The 19,712-nt window shown below is 42.2% G+C and overlaps 1 protein-coding gene across 3 annotated transcripts in view; it reads left to right on the top strand.

Moving 5' to 3' along the window:
• LOC129714703 (signal transducer and activator of transcription 5B-like) overlaps positions 1 to 19,712 on the top strand; it is a 73,665-nt gene that overhangs the window by 32,495 nt on the left and 21,458 nt on the right. For 2 of the 3 annotated variants that reach the window (XM_055664470.1, XM_055664467.1), the window contains exons 2-7: positions 2,889 to 3,030; positions 5,293 to 5,434; positions 6,831 to 6,926; positions 9,863 to 10,070; positions 11,022 to 11,119; positions 18,258 to 18,406. In XM_055664470.1, the coding sequence (XP_055520445.1) occupies positions 2,906 to 3,030; positions 5,293 to 5,434; positions 6,831 to 6,926; positions 9,863 to 10,070; positions 11,022 to 11,119; positions 18,258 to 18,406 (818 nt within the window). In that variant the 5' untranslated portion in view covers positions 2,889 to 2,905. Of the gene's footprint in view, positions 1 to 2,684; positions 2,793 to 2,888; positions 3,031 to 5,292; positions 5,435 to 6,830; positions 6,927 to 9,862; positions 10,071 to 11,021; positions 11,120 to 18,257; positions 18,407 to 19,712 lie in introns of all 3 variants that reach the window. The other variant, XM_055664469.1, reaches the window with a different exon arrangement.

Here is a 19,712-nt window from a genome sequence, read left to right as displayed (position 1 = left end):
TGTCAAGCCGGAGGAAGAGATAGTGGATGGAAGGGAATGGGGGAGAGGGAAATGCCTCAGTGAATTTGTAATAGTAAGGTCCTCAACATCACACATCCTCAAAACAAATACATGTGACATACTATTGAGCCATTCTCTCGTCAGTATCTAGCAATTTGTATGTGTTATTTATCTTGAATCTTTGCCATGTGTGTGTGTGCAAATGTACCACGCTCTTGGGATCTCACTTCCTCTTTAAAAAAAAAAATCAGAAGTTTGCTGAATTTCCCCATTTCAGCCAATGTTAGCTACTACTTACTGGGTTATTATTTGCTCTTGATCGGCTCCAATATTGTAGATAATATTGTCACAAAAACACTGCCTTTTGAGATCACTGTTTTTTTGTAAAGAATACACCATGATCAAATCAACCAAGATTTCTTTGCCTCCTGCACACCCGTGCGTTTGAAGTCAGTGGAGAATAAAATTAGACGATGAATGATGGGTGGACTGGCGTGAAACTCTTCGATTTCCTACCTGATAAATTTGGTTAAAATCTGAATGTGTCTCAACAAAAGGGTCTGAAGAAGGCCTTGGACACGCTAGAGGCAGGAAACATGTTCCCGATGTTGGGGGAGTCCAGAACCAGGGGCCACACACACAGTTTAAGAATAAGGAGTAAGCCATTTAGAACGGAGACGAGGAAACACTTTTTCTCACAGAGAGTGGTGAGTCTGTGGAATTCTCTGCCTCAGAGGGCGGTGGAGGCCGGTTCTCTGAATGCTTTCAAGAGTGAGCTAGCTAGGGCTCTTAAAAATAGTGGAGTCGGGGGATATGGGGAGAAGGCAGGAACGGGGTACTGATTGGGGATGATCAGCCATGATCACATTGAATGGTGGCGCTGTCTCGAAGGGTCGAATGGCCTACTCCTGCACCTATTGTCTATTTCCTTCGCTCCATAGATGTTGCCTCACCCTCTGAGTTTCTCCAGCACATTTGTCTACCTTCGATTTTCCAAGATCTGCAGTTCCTTCTTAAACAGTGTCTCAACAAATATTCAGTTTTGAAAGTACATTAGATGTTAACATACTTGTGTATGTACTACGAGTGGAAATTGAAAAGTAATTGTGGAAGCTTTAATATTGCATTCTTATGCCTCCACATATAGAAGTCCATGTGCATTTTATACATACCAATCTCGCTTGTTCTGGTGCAGCACACTTGCACCTAGTACATAAACATACTAATCTGCTGTACACCATTTACTGAAATGTGCTGAAATATAAACAGGAATTATCCAACAGGTTAGATAGCTTCAATGGAGCGAGGAACCGAGTTAATGTTTCAGGTCATGAACCTTCATTAAAACCAATGATGCTACGGATGCTGCTTGACCCACTGAGTATTTCCAGCAGTTTCTGTTCTTGTCGCCTAATAGTTGACACTTTTATTATGAAACTTTATCACTTCACTGTGGGCGGCACGGTGGCGCAGCGGTAGAGTTGCTGCCGTACAGCGCTTAGTGCCAGAGACACGGGTTCCATCCCAACTACGTGCGGGTGCTGTCTGTACAGAGTTTGTACATTTTCCCCGTGACCATGTGCGTTTGGTTTCCTCCCACACTCCAAAGACGCACAGGTTGATTGGTTTGAATTGATATAAGTGTAAATTGTCCCTAGTGTGTGTAGGATGGTGTCAATGTGCGGGGGGAGGGGGGGTCGCTGGTCGGGGGGGACTCGTTGGACTAAAGGGCCTGTTTCCGTGCTGTATCACTAAATTTTTAGGTGCAACTTTCTTGTACATTTAATCTTTGTCAGAGAATATTGAATAAGACACTCGCCATTAACCTCATTGTGAGTATTAGATATATCCTATTGATTCTTGCATTGTGATTATAGATCATGATGTCAACTACTTGAACTTTGTGGGTTCCACCTACACCCTGGTAAAAGTATTGGAAAGAATCCAAGGATCCATCAGAGCAGTTTTGGTTTACTTTTTTTTGGTAATCACTTTGTTCAGAGGGATCCAAAATAGTCTATTTCGCAGGCAGTTCTTTCCTCTCTCCTGAAGTGTTTGGCCCATGGTAGAGTAAGGTGACTTTTTGTGGAATTTGATAAGCAGCCTGATCAACATAAGAAACAGCAAAATAGATTCCAGTAGAAACGAGGAACTACAGATGCTGGTTTACACAAAGGGACACAAAGTACTGGAGTAATTCAGCGGGTCAGGCACCGTCACTAGAGAACATGGGAGAAGAAGGGTCCCGGCCTGAAACGTCACCTATCCATGTTCTCCACAGATGCTGCCTGACCCGCTGAGTTACTCCAGCACTCTGTGAAACGTCACCTATCCATGTTCTCCACAGATGCTGCCTGACCCGCTGAGTTACTCCAGCACTCTGTGAAACGTCACCTATCCATGTTCTCCACAGATCTGTGAGTTACTCCAGCACTCTGTGAAACGTCACCTATCCATGTTCTCCACAGATGCTGCCTGACCCGCTGAGTTACTCCAGCACTCTGTGAAACGTCACCTATCCATGTTCTCCACAGATGCTGCCTGACCCGCTGAGTTACTCCAGCACTCTGTGTCCACATGTTATTCCAGTCCTGTTCTTTCTCAGTCTCCATGTCAGCATGACAACAGACTTATTGGAAAATTAATATTAACCATTGCAAATGTTTTTCTCTTTTTAATGTAAGGGTAAGAAAGGTTACTGAGGCCAATTCTAGTTCCAATCAGCACATTCTGCAAGGCTTGGGGATCAATCCTGGATTGTGACTCATTCACACACCATCATGAATTGATTGGTAAATTCAGTTATTGATAACAATCGTATGTGTTATGAGCACATTACTAAAGTATAAATGTAAAATCAAATATTGAACATGCATTATTTGTTTCAGGTACTCGAAAACAAAGAATGGCTTTCTGGGGTGAAGTAATGAAACAACAGCAGTTCCTTCCTCAGTTGCAGGAATTATATGGAAAACATTTCCCCATTGAAGTCAGGCACTATCTCGCTGAATGGATAGAGAAACAGCCATGGTCAGTCTGGGCTAACTTGCCATTTTTGTATTTCTAGCTTTATCTGGAGTAATTCCTCCCAAGTTTCCAGCATTTATATCTTCTCCCTTTTAAAGCCCTGTCCCACTGTACGAGTTCATTCAAGAGCTCTCCCGAGTTAAAAAAATAAAATAAAACTCGTGGTAAGCACGTAGAATGAACGTAGCGGGTACGTCGGAGCTCGGGGACGTCTCTTAGCGGCGCGTAACGCTAACGGCAGGTACTCGGGGAAACGTGGTAAGCTCGGGAAGACTCGGGGAAAAATGTCCACGAGAGCCCCGAGTACCTACGAGCGGCTATTACCGTAATTCTCCGAGTTCGAATCGGGGGAAACTCGGGAGAACTCTTGAATGAACTCGTACAGTGGGACAGGGCTATATACTGGTAGTTTGTGCCCAGATCTCTTGTCAGATTGTTTACTCGAATACACTAAATCACAGCATTCGAACAACCGCTTGTATTCTGGGATTTCTGAAGCGGTTAATTGCTGTTCTGAATGGGTGATTGAATACTGTATGAATTGTTGCAGATGGATAAATAGATATGCATATTTCCTAATCTAAGAGACTATCTGCCTATACGCCCATTTTGAAATAAAACTCTCCTCCCCTGATGATTAGTAGCAGCCGCTTAGATGATTCAGCTAAGCTGATGAAATGGTTATTTTGATCTTTTTCTATTGGGCTTGGCAAACCTCAAGAATTTTCCAATGCACAAGATGATTTGTTCAACAGTCATTTGAGGAAACTGAGATTGCATACGCGAATAAACAGTATGGGTAAAATGTGTACGATAAGATGATGAATATGTACAAACACAAGCTTACTCAGAATTACTTAGAATTTCAGGGCACCTCATTGTGTCTGCTTTATTATCAAGATGAGGGATAGGGTCTGAAGAAGAGTCTCGACACAAAATGTCACCCATTCCTTCTCTTCAGGAATGCTGCCAGTCCCGATGAGTTACTCCAGCTGTTTGTGTCTATATAGGGATAATGGGATTGTGGAGGGAGTTTGTTCATTCCGCAACTCTATTCGCTTTAAGTTCCCACAACAAATTTTTTTTTTTTTTTCCAAAAATAAACTTTATTCAGAATACAAACAAAAACAAGAACAGCGCAAAAACTCTTCCGACATTCTCAGCGTTTAAACACTCATATGTGTCCATATTCAGTAGTGTTCACAAACTATCCTTACCACAAGCACCGTTGCCACTCATGTGCCCCCCTGGGTTGATATCCCTTCCCTTGTTTGAGGGGTGTGTCCACCACACCTTGACCCCACCCCCACCCCCCCCCCCCCCCCCCCCCAAATGTCCCAGAGCAGAAGGTCATCTGTTCATCTTGAAAGTGACAGTAGAGTTGAGATTTTCCAATTTCTCCTTGAGCTTCCTCCTTGAGCAAGTTCTTGTTCTCTGCCTACAAGCACTGACTGCCCTCGTGTGTGGCAGACAGGGGTGTAAACATGGGCAGCATCTATAAACTGTTTTGTCATGACAAGGCATCGCAAGGAAGAAGAAAGGAAGAGGAGGAGCCAGAGGGCTAGGGAGAGCTGAGAAGGGGAGGAGACAGCAAGGGTTACCGGAAATTGGAGATGTCAATGTTCAAGCCGCCGGGGTGCTGCTCCTCCAGTTTCCGGTGGTGCTCGCTCTGGCAATGGAGGAGGCCCAGGACAGAGAGGTCGGATTGGGAATGGGAGGAGGATAAAGCTTAGTGAATTACAGATTTGAAATAAGCCTTGGTCTGTTGTATGTTCAGTATACCCTGTGGATCTGTGGTCGAACTTTTAAAAATGAATACAATAATGCACCTGGTATATTTTATACTGTTCTGTGGTCTAGGCAGAGTTTGTTTCAATATGGGCTTTGGTCCAAGTGCTCGCCAGACTTAATGCGACTTAAAATAGGAATTCAATAATAAATTTGAAGTAAAATAAATTTGAAAAATCTCACCCACGAGCACTGAATGGGTGTTAATGTTGATGAGTCCAGGAGCGGGTTCCTCTCAAAATGTGTAAAAGACAAAAAGACATTTTGAGAGAGGATGGCAATGGGATATGTCCATGGCTAGGATTGAAATGACTATCATCACAGTCCCTCACAAAAGATTCAAATGCAGGGAACAGACTGGCAATGGGGTATAACAGGAAGTAAGACTCCCTGTGCAGCCAAAGGTGCGGGGAAGGGGATGCGGGGAAGGGGACGCATGTACGTGGCAAATGTTTCATTTTGTCTCTTTTATTTTAGGAGCTCCATTAACATAAACCCTACCCATGAAAACCTTGCTCGAAATCTATTGGACACAATGATATCTGAATTACAGAAAGTGTCAACTCGTATGTCCTATCCAGTCAATTGCCAGCTGAATGAATATGCTGCTCTCCTAAAGGTATGGTGCAGGCTACAAATAGAAGGATGCTTGCTCGGTCTGTATGTGAACATCATTGACAAGTAAAGGATTGATGCCAATACTGGTTCATAAAGTCATAAGATCATAAGGAATAGGAGTAGAATTCGGCCCATCTAGTCTACTCCGCCATTCAATCATGGCTGATCCATCTCTCCTTCCTAGCCCCATTCTCCTTCCTTCTCCCCATAACCTCTGACACTTGGTACTTAATTACCAAGCTGCTTAGAGGAGCCTTTTTTTTACGGTTGCATAGGTACCGTACATTTGTGTTTCTGCATTCCCACGAGGAAGCATGGGCGGAGATTCCGGCTCGTTATTCTCCATTGTGCAGTGCTTAGGTTGGCAGCTCAATATGGATCTTTGCTTTTCCACTTTATATCACTGCCCAATGGTTGCTGGTTACTTTTGGCCAAGATATGAACAATAACTGATCGTTGCTAATTATCATCTGGTAGATTTGAATACTCTAAATGTGTTTAGCGTCTTGCTGAAGTCGTACTGCACGGAAACAGGCCCTTTGCCCCACCGAGTCTGTGCCAGCCATGCATTAGAGTTGTGCCAACCAACCACACAACTATGCATCCTACCACAACCAGAGAGCAGTGTTGAACTATTATCCACCTCTTTGGTGACCCTCGGACTATCCTTGAACGGACTGTGCTGGCTTTACCTTGCACTAAATATTATTCCCTTATCATGTATCTATACACTGTAAATGGCTCGATTGTAATCATGTATTGTCTTTCTGCTGACTGGTTAGCATGCAACAAGCTTTTCATTGTACCTTGGTACACGTGACAATAAACTAGACTGATACAGGTTTGTAGGTTGATTGGCTCGGTGTAAATGTAAATTGTCCCTAGTGTGTGTAAGATAGTATTAGTGTGCGGGGATCGCTGGTCGGCGTGGACTCGGTGGGCCGAAGGGCCTGTTTCCACGCTGTATCTCTAAACTAAACTACAAGGTTCTACTTCAAGATAGATTTGATATTCTAATGTCATGCGCTGACAACATTTACCTGCAGAGCAATTATGCCTTGGTGATCACCTGAAGGTCATCTGTCTACAATCCACCTCGCCTAGATCCCAGATTTCACCACTCTTGAATGCTACTTAATCTGAATATTGCACTTGACCTTGGCTCCCAATGTGTAAGATCGAGGGGAAGTTGTCTGTCGAAAATCTTTTCTAGTTTCCACATGAAAGCCACTGTGCATTGAGAACATATGACTGCAGCCACCTTATACCGAGGAATCCAAAATCCTGATAGCTTTCATTTTGTTCTGATGTTTATCAACTACTTGTATCACCTGCATTTGTTTGGCTAGAAATGGCCCTAAAGTCATATTTTAATGAATACTTGACTTGTGTTACAGACCATGTTTGATCAGCAACCTTTAGAACTGGTGAATACGATGAACTGTCTCTTGTTGCGAGAAAACCAGTTATTCCAGGAGCTTCAGCAGACCAGTGTAAGTATTGCACCTTGTATCAGTCTGCAGGCCAAATGTAGCTTTCTAACAAGTCTTGGATTGATCTGTTGAAGGGTCTTGAGATCCTGCTGCACACATGGCCCAGGCATGGTGTGTATAGAATATCTCCTTCCTGCCCAATCTCCCCAGAGAACAAGCAAAAGGTTGAAGATAGACACAAGAAGCTGGAGTAATTCAGCGGGTCAGACAGCATCTCTGGAGAGAAGGAACAGGTGATGTTTTGGGTCGAGACCCTCCTTCAGACGTCACCAATTCCTTTTCTCCATTGATGCTATCAGACCCACGGAGTTACTCTAGCTTTTTGTGTCTATCTTCGGTTTAAACCAGAACCTGCAGTTCCTTCCTAAACAAAAGGTTGATTCTTGTCCAGGAGACAAACATCGGAGAGCAAAAGAACTGTCTATTTTATTGATCTTAACCCATCAGTTTAGATTAATTTGCAGAGGCATTTCTAGCAGTCCACCAAGAGTTTTCTATGAGTTAATTTGCACCAAACTATGGACAAACAATTTTGTTTAGCTTAGCTTAGAAATGCAGCATGGAAACAGGCCCTTCGGCCCATCGAGTCCATGCCGACCATTGATCACCCTTTCATACGTTGTATGTTACCCCATTCTCACATCGTACACACTAGGGGTAATTTACAGAAGCCAATTAACCTACAAACCTGGACTTCTGTGGAATGTGGGAAGAAACCGGAGCACCCAGAGAAAACCCACACGGCCACAGGGAGAACATGCAAACACCACCCAGACTACACCCGAGGTCAGGATTGAACCCGGGTCTCTGGCGCTGTGAGGTGGCGGCTCCACCACTGCACCTCTGTGCTGCCCTTAATTGTCTTATTGTTGATGCTTTTTATTGTGGCGAACCAGCACCACTTTTAAACGTTTTAAAGGTAGATTTTCACATTTTTATAATTTTTAATATTGTTAAAATATTACCAAATTAAAAAAAATAATATTTATGAATTAGATAAGGCAGTCGGGCCCTTTAACGGCTTCAACACCGTTTCAGGTGGCCATCTACTGGCAATGTTACAACATTTTGAGATTTAAAAAATCAAGTCTGTAATTTATCCCATCGGATAAAGCATAAAGAGAAGTTTAATTTGACACCTAATTCACTTTCATGTCTTCAGTATTAAAAAGGTTATGGCCATTTTCATACTCGGAAATTAGCATCTTGTTCCCTATTGATTTTCCATTGACTTAACACAAAAGCGGTGATCGAGAACAGTCTAAACCCCATAACTTTATTAAAAATTAAGAGAACTGAAATAAATTTTCAGTTATTATAGATTGAAGCATTCTGAAACAAATATTAAACAATCTTACTTGGATGACTTGAAATTAAAGCATATAATTAGTTAGTTACCCAATTGTAGCTAATTACAAAATTCAATTACTAGATCTAAACATCTATCCATTTCTTAAGGAAAGATTAACATTTTTAAATAGCCTAAGTGTCCAAAGAACATTCACACAAGAATTCACAATAAAACATGATTTTTAAATCTCATTGACATTAATTTATAGGCCAAATGGAAGGGATTTAGTGTTCAATTGCTGTAAATTAATGGCCATTTAAATCAGCTTGCCAGTGGGTTTTTCTCGAATGCGCTGGTTTGGAACGTTGCCATTGCAGTGGATTTGTAGCCCATATGCCCAGAAAGATACTGTGGGATTGAATGGGCCCCCAAGTCGCGTATTCGCAACTTAAAATTTTGAATAAAGGGATCTTAAGAAGTCCTTTTTAATGTAAAAATAAACAACCTACCTTGCCTTGTCCCCTACATGAGATCCGTCCCGTTGTCGGGGTTCGCGGTTTTAGAGGATGATTTTTAATCTACTATAACAATTAAATAACCCAATTTAGTTTAAAAATAGCTGCAGCGAACGAATTTCGCAGCGATTTTTCGTCAGCAACTAAGTAGGCTGAACAACATCGATTTCAACAGCCTAGAGAAAATCGCGTTTTAAACCCGCCCCCCTCTCAAAGGCGCCAAAGTCGTGCACACGGGCAGCGGCAGAACTGCAGCGCCGCTGAAGGTAAGTTTTGCAACATACCTACATCTACCATAGACACTAACAGCAAGGTTTGCGTACCGGTACCATTTTTACCTGCTTGTAAAAGTAGTCAATTTTATGATTCCACTCAAGATACACCTGTCAAAACTCACACTAAATTCTGACATTTAGATTTTAACTTTTAATGAACACCACAAAAGCATCCGTCAAACTATTTCAAACTTTCTGTGTCACATTGAAGATGCAGCAAAACTCCCATAATTGGCCAGATCCCATATCCAACGATTTTGAAGTCCTAATCGTTCAGCATTTGGCTCATGAGGTGTTGGTTCCTGCACTCCCTTTAACACCACTGGAGTCAGCTTTGCTTCTCTCCCCCATGCTGCCTGGCTTGCTGAGTATATCCAGTGTAGACAAAAGTGCTGGAGAAACTCAGCGGGTGCAGCGGCATCTATGGGGCGAAGGAGATAGGCAACGTTTCTTCGGAGGGAGGAGGAGAACTTCTTCAAAGTAGGCATACCTTGAGGAGATTTTGCAGTGGAGTAGACAAAGTGTTTAAGAAGGAACTGCAGATGCTGGAAAATCGAAGGTAGACAAAAGTGCTGGAGAAACTCAGCGGGTGCAGCAGCATCTATGGAGTGAAGGAAATAGGCAACGTTTCAAGTATATCTAGCAGTGTCTGCTTTTCTTTTAGAATTCCTGAAAGCAGTTTTTTTTGCTTTTCAAATAAGAGACTTCTGTAAAATAGAATAGATATATATTGATGGATGGAATTTACAAATGGGTGTGTATTTACCAAGTAAATGTTATTTTTTTGTGGAGGGCATATATTGTACAAACTTCCAAGAAAGTATATTGCATATATTCTCCCGTGCTTTACTCTAGGTGACTGTTGGGCTCGCTAACCCCGTACCAGCCCAAATGTTTGTAACCACCAACAGTGAGAGGTTGAAGCAAGAAGATGCAAATGTGTTACAGCAGCTAACTCAACTGAACAACAAGATCAAGACCATTCAGATGTACCACAGTGCTTTTCAACAAATCAATGAGGCTCTTGAACATGAGCAGCAACAACTTGCGCAGTGTTACCAGTGTGAGTACGAAGCAAATGTCAAAGTTGAACGCTCAATATGCTGAAGTATTTTATGTTCCACTTGCACAGAAGGACGTTTGATCCGTTGTGTCCATGGCGGTTCAGAGGAGAGCAATTCTCCCTCATTATGTCTCTGTTCCCTGCAAATTATTCTCCTTCATACGTGGCGATCAATTTGCGTTTGATTCTTTTCACCATTAATTTATACAAAGAGGCAAATTACAGAAACCAGTTAATCAATCAGCACGTCTTGGGATGTGGGAGGACACAAAACAACTCAGAAGTTGCAGACTACACACCAGTACCTGGGATCAGGATCAAACTGTGTCCCTGGAGCCAGGAGGCAAATACAACATCGATTTGGAAACTCATTACAGTATTTCATATCTGGACAATTTCTCAATCTTTATACTTTATTATTATATAACTTTATAATGTCTCCATTAAATAATAAGTTTACTAAAACATCTTGTATTTCCATCAGAATGTCAGGTAAACATAGACAATGCTGGAAATACACAGTAGATCAGCTGGCATTGAACAGAGATAGCATTCCTATCACAAGGTTATTTAGGATGAGACAAAATATTTAATGCATCATTTTTATTCCGCACAGAAAGTTTGCATTCCCGCATCCAAGATTTTCCATGAGATTTGCTTCCATCATTTGCTTGTATTGCATTGGCACATTGCATGGCATGGAGGTGGGCTATGCACACTTGTTAAATCCTCATAAGAGCCACGTTAAAGGGGCAACTGTGAAACCAAGCCTGTGCTGTTTCCTAGCAGAGATGAAAGTGCTGGGGGCAGAGCTTTGGCTGAAGGTTTACTGCCGGCTGGCGACAGAGAGACGGAGCATTCTCCCTTGGGTTAGGAGGACAAACAATTGTTTGTGTGCTTAGCAAAGTCTTCCTAGATCTGAGGTTCATTGCGCAATTGTTTTTATTTTAGCTCAGCAGCACCTGCAGCAAGCAAATAGCCCACTGCCAGAGTTCAAGCAGGAGGAGAGCCTAAACCAGCAGAAGAGCACACGGGACGATCATAGAAGGGTGAGCTTACTTCTGTTTGGAGTTCAAAGCAGTTGGCCAAGCACAGGGAATGTTTATAGAGTACCTTCATGACAGTGTGAATGGATTTAAGGACTCTCCTGGAAGTAACTTCCTTTGTCAATCATCAAGGTAGTTGTTCCCATTTTGAAGTGGCTCCACCCAATGTCAGAAATGTTTTGGTTCGCTGGGTGAGTCTGAGGAAGCATGCACTCCATTGACGTGTTTAGGTAGCTAAACGCCATGCTCCAGAAATCTGTAAGAGTAGAATTTGCATTTGTCTTGATATCTTCCTAAGGATGTGCACCACTTGCTCCCTGCCCAAAGCACAGTTTGAATGTTGGATGACAAGATTACTAAATGTTGCCAGCATTTTTAAAATGTATTTAATACAATGTGAGCATCACAGTATTTATTGTCTGTCCTTAATTAGCTCAAGGTGGAGTTGAGTTGAGTTACCCCCTTGAGCCTGCTGTGGTTTTGAGGTGAGGTTACTCCCACAATGATGTTGAGGAGATAACTCCAGGGTTTTGATCAGAGAGCAATGAAGAAACCGCAATCTATTTTGTAGTCAGAAAGGCATGCGGTCCAGAGGTAACGTGCACGGGATACTGATCGCCTGCATCTGTTGCCGTGGTTTCCCAAATCGGAGGTCTTGCCAAAGAAGCGTTGGCAAGTCAGAGAAGAGGATCTTGCAGATGGTCCTAGGCAGAAGACTGCAGCAGTAGTGGAGGGAGTAAATGTTTATGGCAGGGGTTTAAGCCAGCCATGTTGTCCTGGATGACTTGGACGTTGGCACTGACCTCATCCATATGAATGGAGAGTATTCCATCGCATTCCAGCTGTGCCTTGTAGCTGCTGGACTCAGGATTTGAGTCGTATTTTGCAGTGTGACCAGCTTCCCGCTTGCTTTTGTCACTATTATTCTGCTGATGACTGTCAAGACGAGTTGGTGAGATAGTCTCATTTATTGAAGAATGAGTGACCCAGATGTTACTGCCACTGACTGCCAAGGCTGAACGTTGCTTGGGTCTATCTTCACACGGGCAAGGGCTTTCTCCCTCCCTATCCAAGGTGTTGCAAATCCTACAGTCGTCAGGAAATGTCTCCACTTCTGACCTTGGAAGGAAGGTCATTGAAGAAACTATTTGAATTTGGTTGGGTCAAAAACGGTGCTTGGAGGAATTCTTGGGAGCTGTGAAGATTAACATCAATGATCACAACCATCTCCCTTGGTGCATGGTTTGACTCCAGCAAGTAAGAGAATTCCCACTATATGCGTTATGTTATATGTGTTATGTTGGAGTTTGATCCAATTTAACCCATTGAAACTGTGCTCCCTTTATCTTTTCATTAAGGCGCCCTGATAAAAATGGAAGGGAATGTCTTGTGTTCCACTGATGTCAAGGGCAGCCACTTGCTTCTCACTGTCCTTTTGGAATTCAGCTCTCTTCTTCATGCTTGGATCAAGGCTGAAAAGGCATGGACTTGTAAAAACTCAAAATAAGCATGAGTGAGAAGTTTTTGTTTTTTGCTGTTTGAGGACATTTTCCATCTTTCCACTTATTTAGATTAGACCACTGACGTGGTAATTAGCCACGGTGAATTTGTCCTGCTTTGTATCCTGTGTCACTAGATCAATGGTCAAGGCTATGGATCAACACCCAGCTGGACTATTATGGATCTGCAGGGATTAGGTGTTGTACAAAGTCTGTGGTTGTACATGGTTCACCTGTTCCATTCTTTCATTATCTGATGTGTTATGTTGGAGTTTGATCCAAGTTAACCCATTGAAACTGTGCTCCTTTTATCTCTTCACTACCATGCGCTTACCTCCAGTAAGACTGCCTTTATTGTGCAACAGGCCTTAAATTCGGTGGTACCTGTTGGGCATATCCATGAACAACTGTGTAACCGTCTTGTGTTCAGAGGTACTGTATTCAAATGTCCTAGAATTTGCAAACATTTCCTCTGAAGCCTTCTAAAATTGTCACATATCAGATGTTTGTTTTCTGGAAATGCTACGATTTAACTGAATAGAAATGCCTTAATAAATGGGAACAAAAATGACATTAAATAACTTTATCTGCTACAAGATCCACAGTGTTACTCGCAATAAGCCTCAATTTTTAATGAAACTCGGCATGCTGGATGTATAGTCGGACATAACCCAGAACATTCAGCTTATAACATTGGCTTTAGTGTAGTTTAGTTCATTACTGATGATGGTATGAGGTACAGTGGAAAGATTACAATCAAGCCGTCCACAGTATACAGGATAAAGGATTTACTGCAAGGTAAAGTCCAATTGAAGATAGTTTGAAGGTCTCCAATGAGGTAGATGGCTTCAGCTGTTGGACTGAAGCTGATATGCAATGCCTCAGGTTGAGGATTATTTGGCACAACTGTGGACCAAATTTGTTGCATTACTCTGCTTGAAAGGAGCTGTGCACATCTTTGCAAATGGATTACAACGGACTTCCACTGAAGATGAAACATCCCAAAACTGTATGACCAAGATACCAGTTATAATCTGTAACTTCATCCCGAATCAATGTGTTTGACTTGGCTCAATTGACAGCTCACTCTTCTGACTCTGAAGGTTTTTGTACAAGGAGTCGAGTTCACAATCGTGGGCTGATAACGGGGGGGGGGGGGGTGGGGGGGGGGGGATGCTGCTAGTTATTCTTCAGATGAAAGTTTAAGGCTCTTTTCTATTTGTAGTTATGAGCAGTTCTTCTGGTGTCCTGGGTCAACCTTCTTTCCACAATCGGATTCATGAGTCATTCTAGAAATGAATCCCGCTCTGCGCAAAATGGCTGCTGCATTTGCTTTAATAACAATAACTGCACTTCAAAGCAATATATTAAATGTGAAGCATCTTGAATTTTTGAAAGACATTAAGCACCAATAAAGCATGCAAGTATTCCCTTTGCCTCGGTGTCAACTTCAATAAATACTCAAAACTTCTCCGGAACCTGATCTGCCAAAAGCTTTTTTTATGTCTTTGGAAAGTCAAGAGGCCAATTTTGCCAGGCCTACAGCTAGTTACTTTGTTTTGAAGAGGAACAGCATGTGCTAATAGAAGATTGATGGAGCTATCATTTTAAAAAATCTATGTGATGCTTTTGCCAATAAATTGAGAAGTTACAGTGCTTGAATTAACGATTTACACCCTCACAAGCATTTGAGAAAGAGAAGTTGTGTGTTGAATGGAGGAAATGATTTTGAGAGCTGTTCTGTGAATTTGTGATCACAAAGTAAGAGTATTCCTTTGTGAAGTTTATACCAACACAAGTTTTGTTAGAGAGGTGTCTTCAGGGAAAAGCTTTCAGTGATGGCTGCCTTTTCACCCACGCCAGTCACAACAAGCGCAAATGAACGCTGCAGCATTAGTGCTTGGTTGATCCATGAAATGACTTTGGATCTGCCCACCCTTGTTGGGCACCTGCCTTTACATGTATGTACAGTCTAGCATTGCACAGGTAACTGGCCACCTCTGCTCACTATCTTTGATCTAATATTGATTTAGATTTTTTAAACTGCATCTTTCATCTTTAATAATGTAACAGTTATTCTTGAAAGATGTTTATCTTTTTTCTATTCTTTAAATATAATGGCTTCCTTATCATCTACCAGTCATAAACCAGCTTTCTAATGTAAAAAATATCTGTCCCTATGTCTCTCTGTCTGTCTCTCTGTCTGTCTCTCTGTCTGTCTCTCTGTCTGTCTCTCTGTCTGTCTCTCTGTCTGTCTCTCTGTCTGTCTCTCTGTCTGTCTCTCTGTCTGTCTCTCTGTCTGTCTCTCTGTCTGTCTCTCTGCCTGTCTCTCTGCCTGTCTCTCTCTCTCTCTCTCTCTCTGCCTGTCTCTCTGCCTGTCTCTCTGCCTGTCTCTCTGCCTGTCTCTCTGCCTGTCTCTCTGCCTGTCTCTCTGCCTGTCTCTCTGCCTGTCTCTCTGCCTGTCTCTCTGCCTGTCTCTCTGTCTGTCTCTCTGTCTCTCTCTGTCTCTCTCTCTCTCTGTCTGTCTCTCTCTCTGTCTGTCTGTCTCTCTCTCTCTCTGTCTCTCTCTCTGTCTCTCTCTCTGTCTCTCCCCCCCCCCCCCCCCTCCCCTCCATCTTATTACCATTTTCTTTAAATTGCAGCTCAATTCACAAGAGGATATTAAAACACTGGTTTTAAACTGAATTGACTAAACAACCTCTTTACTTACAACACAGTAATAATGTACAGCAGACATTAACTTGCTTTTATACAGCACCAAATGCAACACAATGTGCCAAGGCGGTAACGGAAGAATCAGCAAGCACTAAGCTGGATTCAGGAATAGAATAGGGGAAGTCAGAGTGAAAAAGAGATGTTTTGATTTTGTAGATTGAGATTATAGTGAAATGGAGGGGGTCGGGGAGATAATTCCAGGCTGCAGTATGTAATGTCTTAAGAGTTTGCTCATGGAAGGATATGGAAGACTAGAGGTAAAAGGACCAAAAGTGTCGGAGGGACATAATATTGCAGTTATTTTATTTATTTGATTTTAAGGAGGTTGCCATTACCAGGTTTTATTATTTCACACTAATTCCCTTGAGAAGATAGAAAAAGCTACCAATTTAGATTTCCTTCTGGTGACAATTCTCCCTCCCCTGCCCTGTCCATCATCACCTGCCCCACCTGTGGGTATCATGTAGGACTTGTGGACCAACTCGAATCCACAGAACCAGTGGGGAAACGAGGCATCCTCGGCCCCAAGAGAAGTCGAAGAAGGTGCTCCCACTGTGTATTGGAGGAAGGCAACAATGAGGGAACAGTGAGACATTTCTAAGTCAGGATAATGTGTGACTTAGTTTAGTTCAGAGATACAGCGCGGAAACAGGCCCTTCGGCCCACCGAGTCCATGCCGACCAGCGATCCCCGCACACTAACACTATTCTACACGCACTAGGGACAATTTATACATACACCAAGCCAATTAACCTACAAATCTGTACGTCTTTGGAGTGTGGGAGGAAACCGAAGGTCTTGGAGAAAACCCACGCAGGTCACGGGGAGAACGTACAAACTCCGTACAGACAGCACCCGTAGTCAGGATCAAACCCAGGTCTCTGGCGCTGTGAGGCAGCAACTCTACCGCTGTGCCACCCTATAAAGGAGGAACCTGCTGAGAATGGCATTCCCAAGCATTTGCTGCCTTTGCCCTTTTTCGTAGAGGTTGCTACCTGGAAGGTTCTGTATAGTAGAATAACTGAAGAGAATAACTATAGGGCATTTTGTCAATGGCACACATTGTCTCACAGTGTACCCAGCTGGACAAGTGGCTGTTTACAAAGGTAGGAAGAGATGAGTCTGTGGGAAGTGTCCTTAAGGATGAGATTTTTGAAATGTGTAAGGATCTCCCAGAAGCAAGGGTAATATGTGGGTGTGATTCAGCACTGTATCTTATCCTGGACTGAATGTTTGGGAGAATAAATTTGGATACTGTCGAGGAAGAGGATGCAACTTACTTTCATAAATGTTTTGAGGATGAAATTTCAATCGAGAAATTGCTCAGTGTAGAATCCAATAAGGGCTTTTCAGTTTAGCTACGTTTCAAATGAGGGACTGGCATTTCAAAACATCAGTGAAGTGGTTAGAAAGGAGACCAAAAGATCAGATCATAAAGTAATTGTCTAATATTACAACTAAAAAGCAATTCATGATTGTAGATTGACCGAGAGGGAAAAGGGCGATTAACTTTATTACACTGGAGACTCGGAGTTAATTGTGATTCATTGTAAATAATTTAGTAGCCAAGTATGGAAAAACACACAAGTAATTTGATTTGTCATACCAAAAAAGCAACAAGACACGCAACTACATAAATGGCCTTGATTTCCCAGTCAGTGGCATGGGGGCAGCATTTGTGACTGTTCTGTGGTGTGAATTTCATTTTTCCTGACATCATTTGCGACAAGGCATCTTTTACTGGGGATCTGAGCAATGCAACACCGATGATGTCATTTCTACACGGTGAAACCAAAATGTGTAAAAATGGCCTTTATTAAAATCTGACAATGTGATTTTTAACCACATGTGATTTTTTTTTTCTACTACAAATCTCAAATTGTGGAGTACAGGCAAATAAATAAATGATGGGTCTTTGTCCCAAACATTATGGAGGGCACTGTATAGATTAAGGTACAAGCAGAATGACCTAAAATAATAATACATTTTTATTCCTATAGTTACAAAATCCATGGGATTTTAAAATAATGATTTTGAGGGAAATGGATTCCGTACACACAAAATTAGTCCTTCAGGGCCAAAGAGGATATTCAGTAGTGATTGCACATTAATATATATTACACACTTGGTTACACCTCAATCAACAAGGCTCAATATTCTATATTACTCTGAGAGCAGTGCATGGCAAGTTGAGGTTTACCAGCTGCATTCTTTGTTTAGGTGAGGACTGCAGGAAGGGACTATTAGATTTCTGTTTTGAACTGAGTGTGCTTGGGCATCAGACGTTTAGAGCAATGTTGACGGGGCAGTATTTTGGATTGCCAAAACTCTGAAGTCTGAGGTTATAATTCAATATTCCTTCCTTACAATGATATGGACATTTTTACAAAATTGTACAGAAAATGAATAGAAATGTTTACTATATAAATGTTCACAGGTGGAAGACATTGGGGATTAAACGAGGGACAAATTATTTAGTCAGCTAGGCTTACTGTAAAGGGGGAGCCACACAAACAGAGTAGAGTTTGTATATAGAAGGAAATCTCAAACTAATTTGTAGCATCATAGACTGTGCTCCCCAAATGATCGTATCCATGACTTGGTCTGTTTTCTTATTTTAGCTTTGCTTTGCAATTCTCCAATAGCCATAATGCCTGGTGTATAAGCACCACCCAAACATGTATCAACAACCTGAAGACGTATTGCATTTACTAAACTGTACTTGTGACATGCACAATGACGCTCTGATCTGTGCCCAAATTGGTAAACTGGTCTCTCTTGTGCTGTGCTTCTGATGGGATTAAGTACAAAGTGTATTGGGGCAAGTGGATATTGAATTATGTTGCTACCTTGGATCCAGTCAGCAGGGTAAACCTGCTTTAAGGCTAACAATGCATCTTTTGGGTTTTTGAATGGCTTTTTAACAGAAGAGAAATTACAGCATCTTGGAAGCGGTGAGATCTCTGGAGCAGGTCCAGGGCCTGGTGCTGAATATGATTCTCAACTGGAAGCGACGACTTCAGCTGTCAGGAAATGGTGCCTACTTTGAGGACAACCTGGGGTCACTTCAGGAATGGTGAGGAATGAGATTCAGTCCATTTGCCGTGCAGTCATTTACCAATAAATTGGCACGTAGGCGCTAAACTTCAGATTGGGAGAGTGTTTATATTCCTGGCCTAGTAATCCAGAAGCCTGAACCAGTTACCCAGAGCCACGAGTTTAAAATTCCACCATTACTTCTGCGCAATTTATACTTAGTTTGTTAAATAAAGATCTGAAATTAAAACCTAATATATCAATTATTATAATCTTGTAACCACCTATCCAGTGATATGATGCATATACAAACTAATCACCTTTCTGTTGAATGACCGGTTAGTTATTCATTTTATATTTTGTGTGGGGGGGGAAGTTAGCTGAAGATGTCACTGTGATTGCAAAACAGGTAGAAAGGTTAACACCCAAAATAAAATGTCAATGCTCATGGAATATCTTGCATTGTTGAGTTTTTGATCTTTTAGATTGCAAGCATTTAACTGCATTGCAATTCGCTTTTAAGATAAGAAATTGAATGTGGGGCAGTCTTGCACATAGCATTTGCTTCTGTTCCACTGATTTCTTTCAGACTCCCCACCTTTGAGCTGGTCAACATCAGTGTTGTTGTCACCTTCGATTAGCTTCCTTCAGTCAATTTGTTCCTCCGACCTGTTGCTGGTGACATTTGCCGCTCTGCTGCCCTCCCTCTTACCATTACCAGTCAGAGCTTGAGCAATCGGCTTGAAACAAGGAACAATTGCTCTACTTGAGGGTGTCCCAGCATGGAATATAGGCAATACGGCACTGGAATAGGGTTGATTGTTCAAACACCACTCACTCAATGAGAACCAGAGAAAGGAAAATAGCAAATGAATGCTGGAGTTGTGATATTGTTGTCAGGCAAGTCTAATGCTACAGGTGACCTACTGATGCTACATGCAGGCAACTCTGTGAAGTGGGGCACTGGTACTGGAGGCTACAAATGATACTGAGCCAGGAGCATTTCTTCCAGATCTGATTTGCTGGGCACATTGGTATATTTAGACCATTGTATTTTCTGTTTGTTACTGTGGTTTGTGAATTTACAAGCACTAGGTCACCTTGGAATCCAAAGTGAGAGAATCCCCCCCCCGCCCCCTGCCCAAGGAGACGGAAATCAATTTTAATGCACTAACCATTGCCTTGGCTGTAATGAGCTACAGTCAATGGTATACCACTTCAACAAATTAATCACGAGCTAGAGGCATACACATTTTCAAAAGGTTTGACATTTAAGTACAGAAGAGGAGGTGGATGAACTGGGCTGACCAGTTGAGATCAGCTGAAAGGTGGGGCAGGCTTGAGTA

The sequence above is a fragment of the Leucoraja erinacea genome, chromosome 40, assembly GCF_028641065.1.
Source record: "Leucoraja erinacea ecotype New England chromosome 40, Leri_hhj_1, whole genome shotgun sequence".
Classification (NCBI taxonomy): domain Eukaryota; kingdom Metazoa; phylum Chordata; class Chondrichthyes; order Rajiformes; family Rajidae; genus Leucoraja; species Leucoraja erinaceus.
The sequence above is the reverse complement of the archived record's forward strand: the minus strand, read 5'-3'. Positions and strand labels throughout refer to the sequence as shown.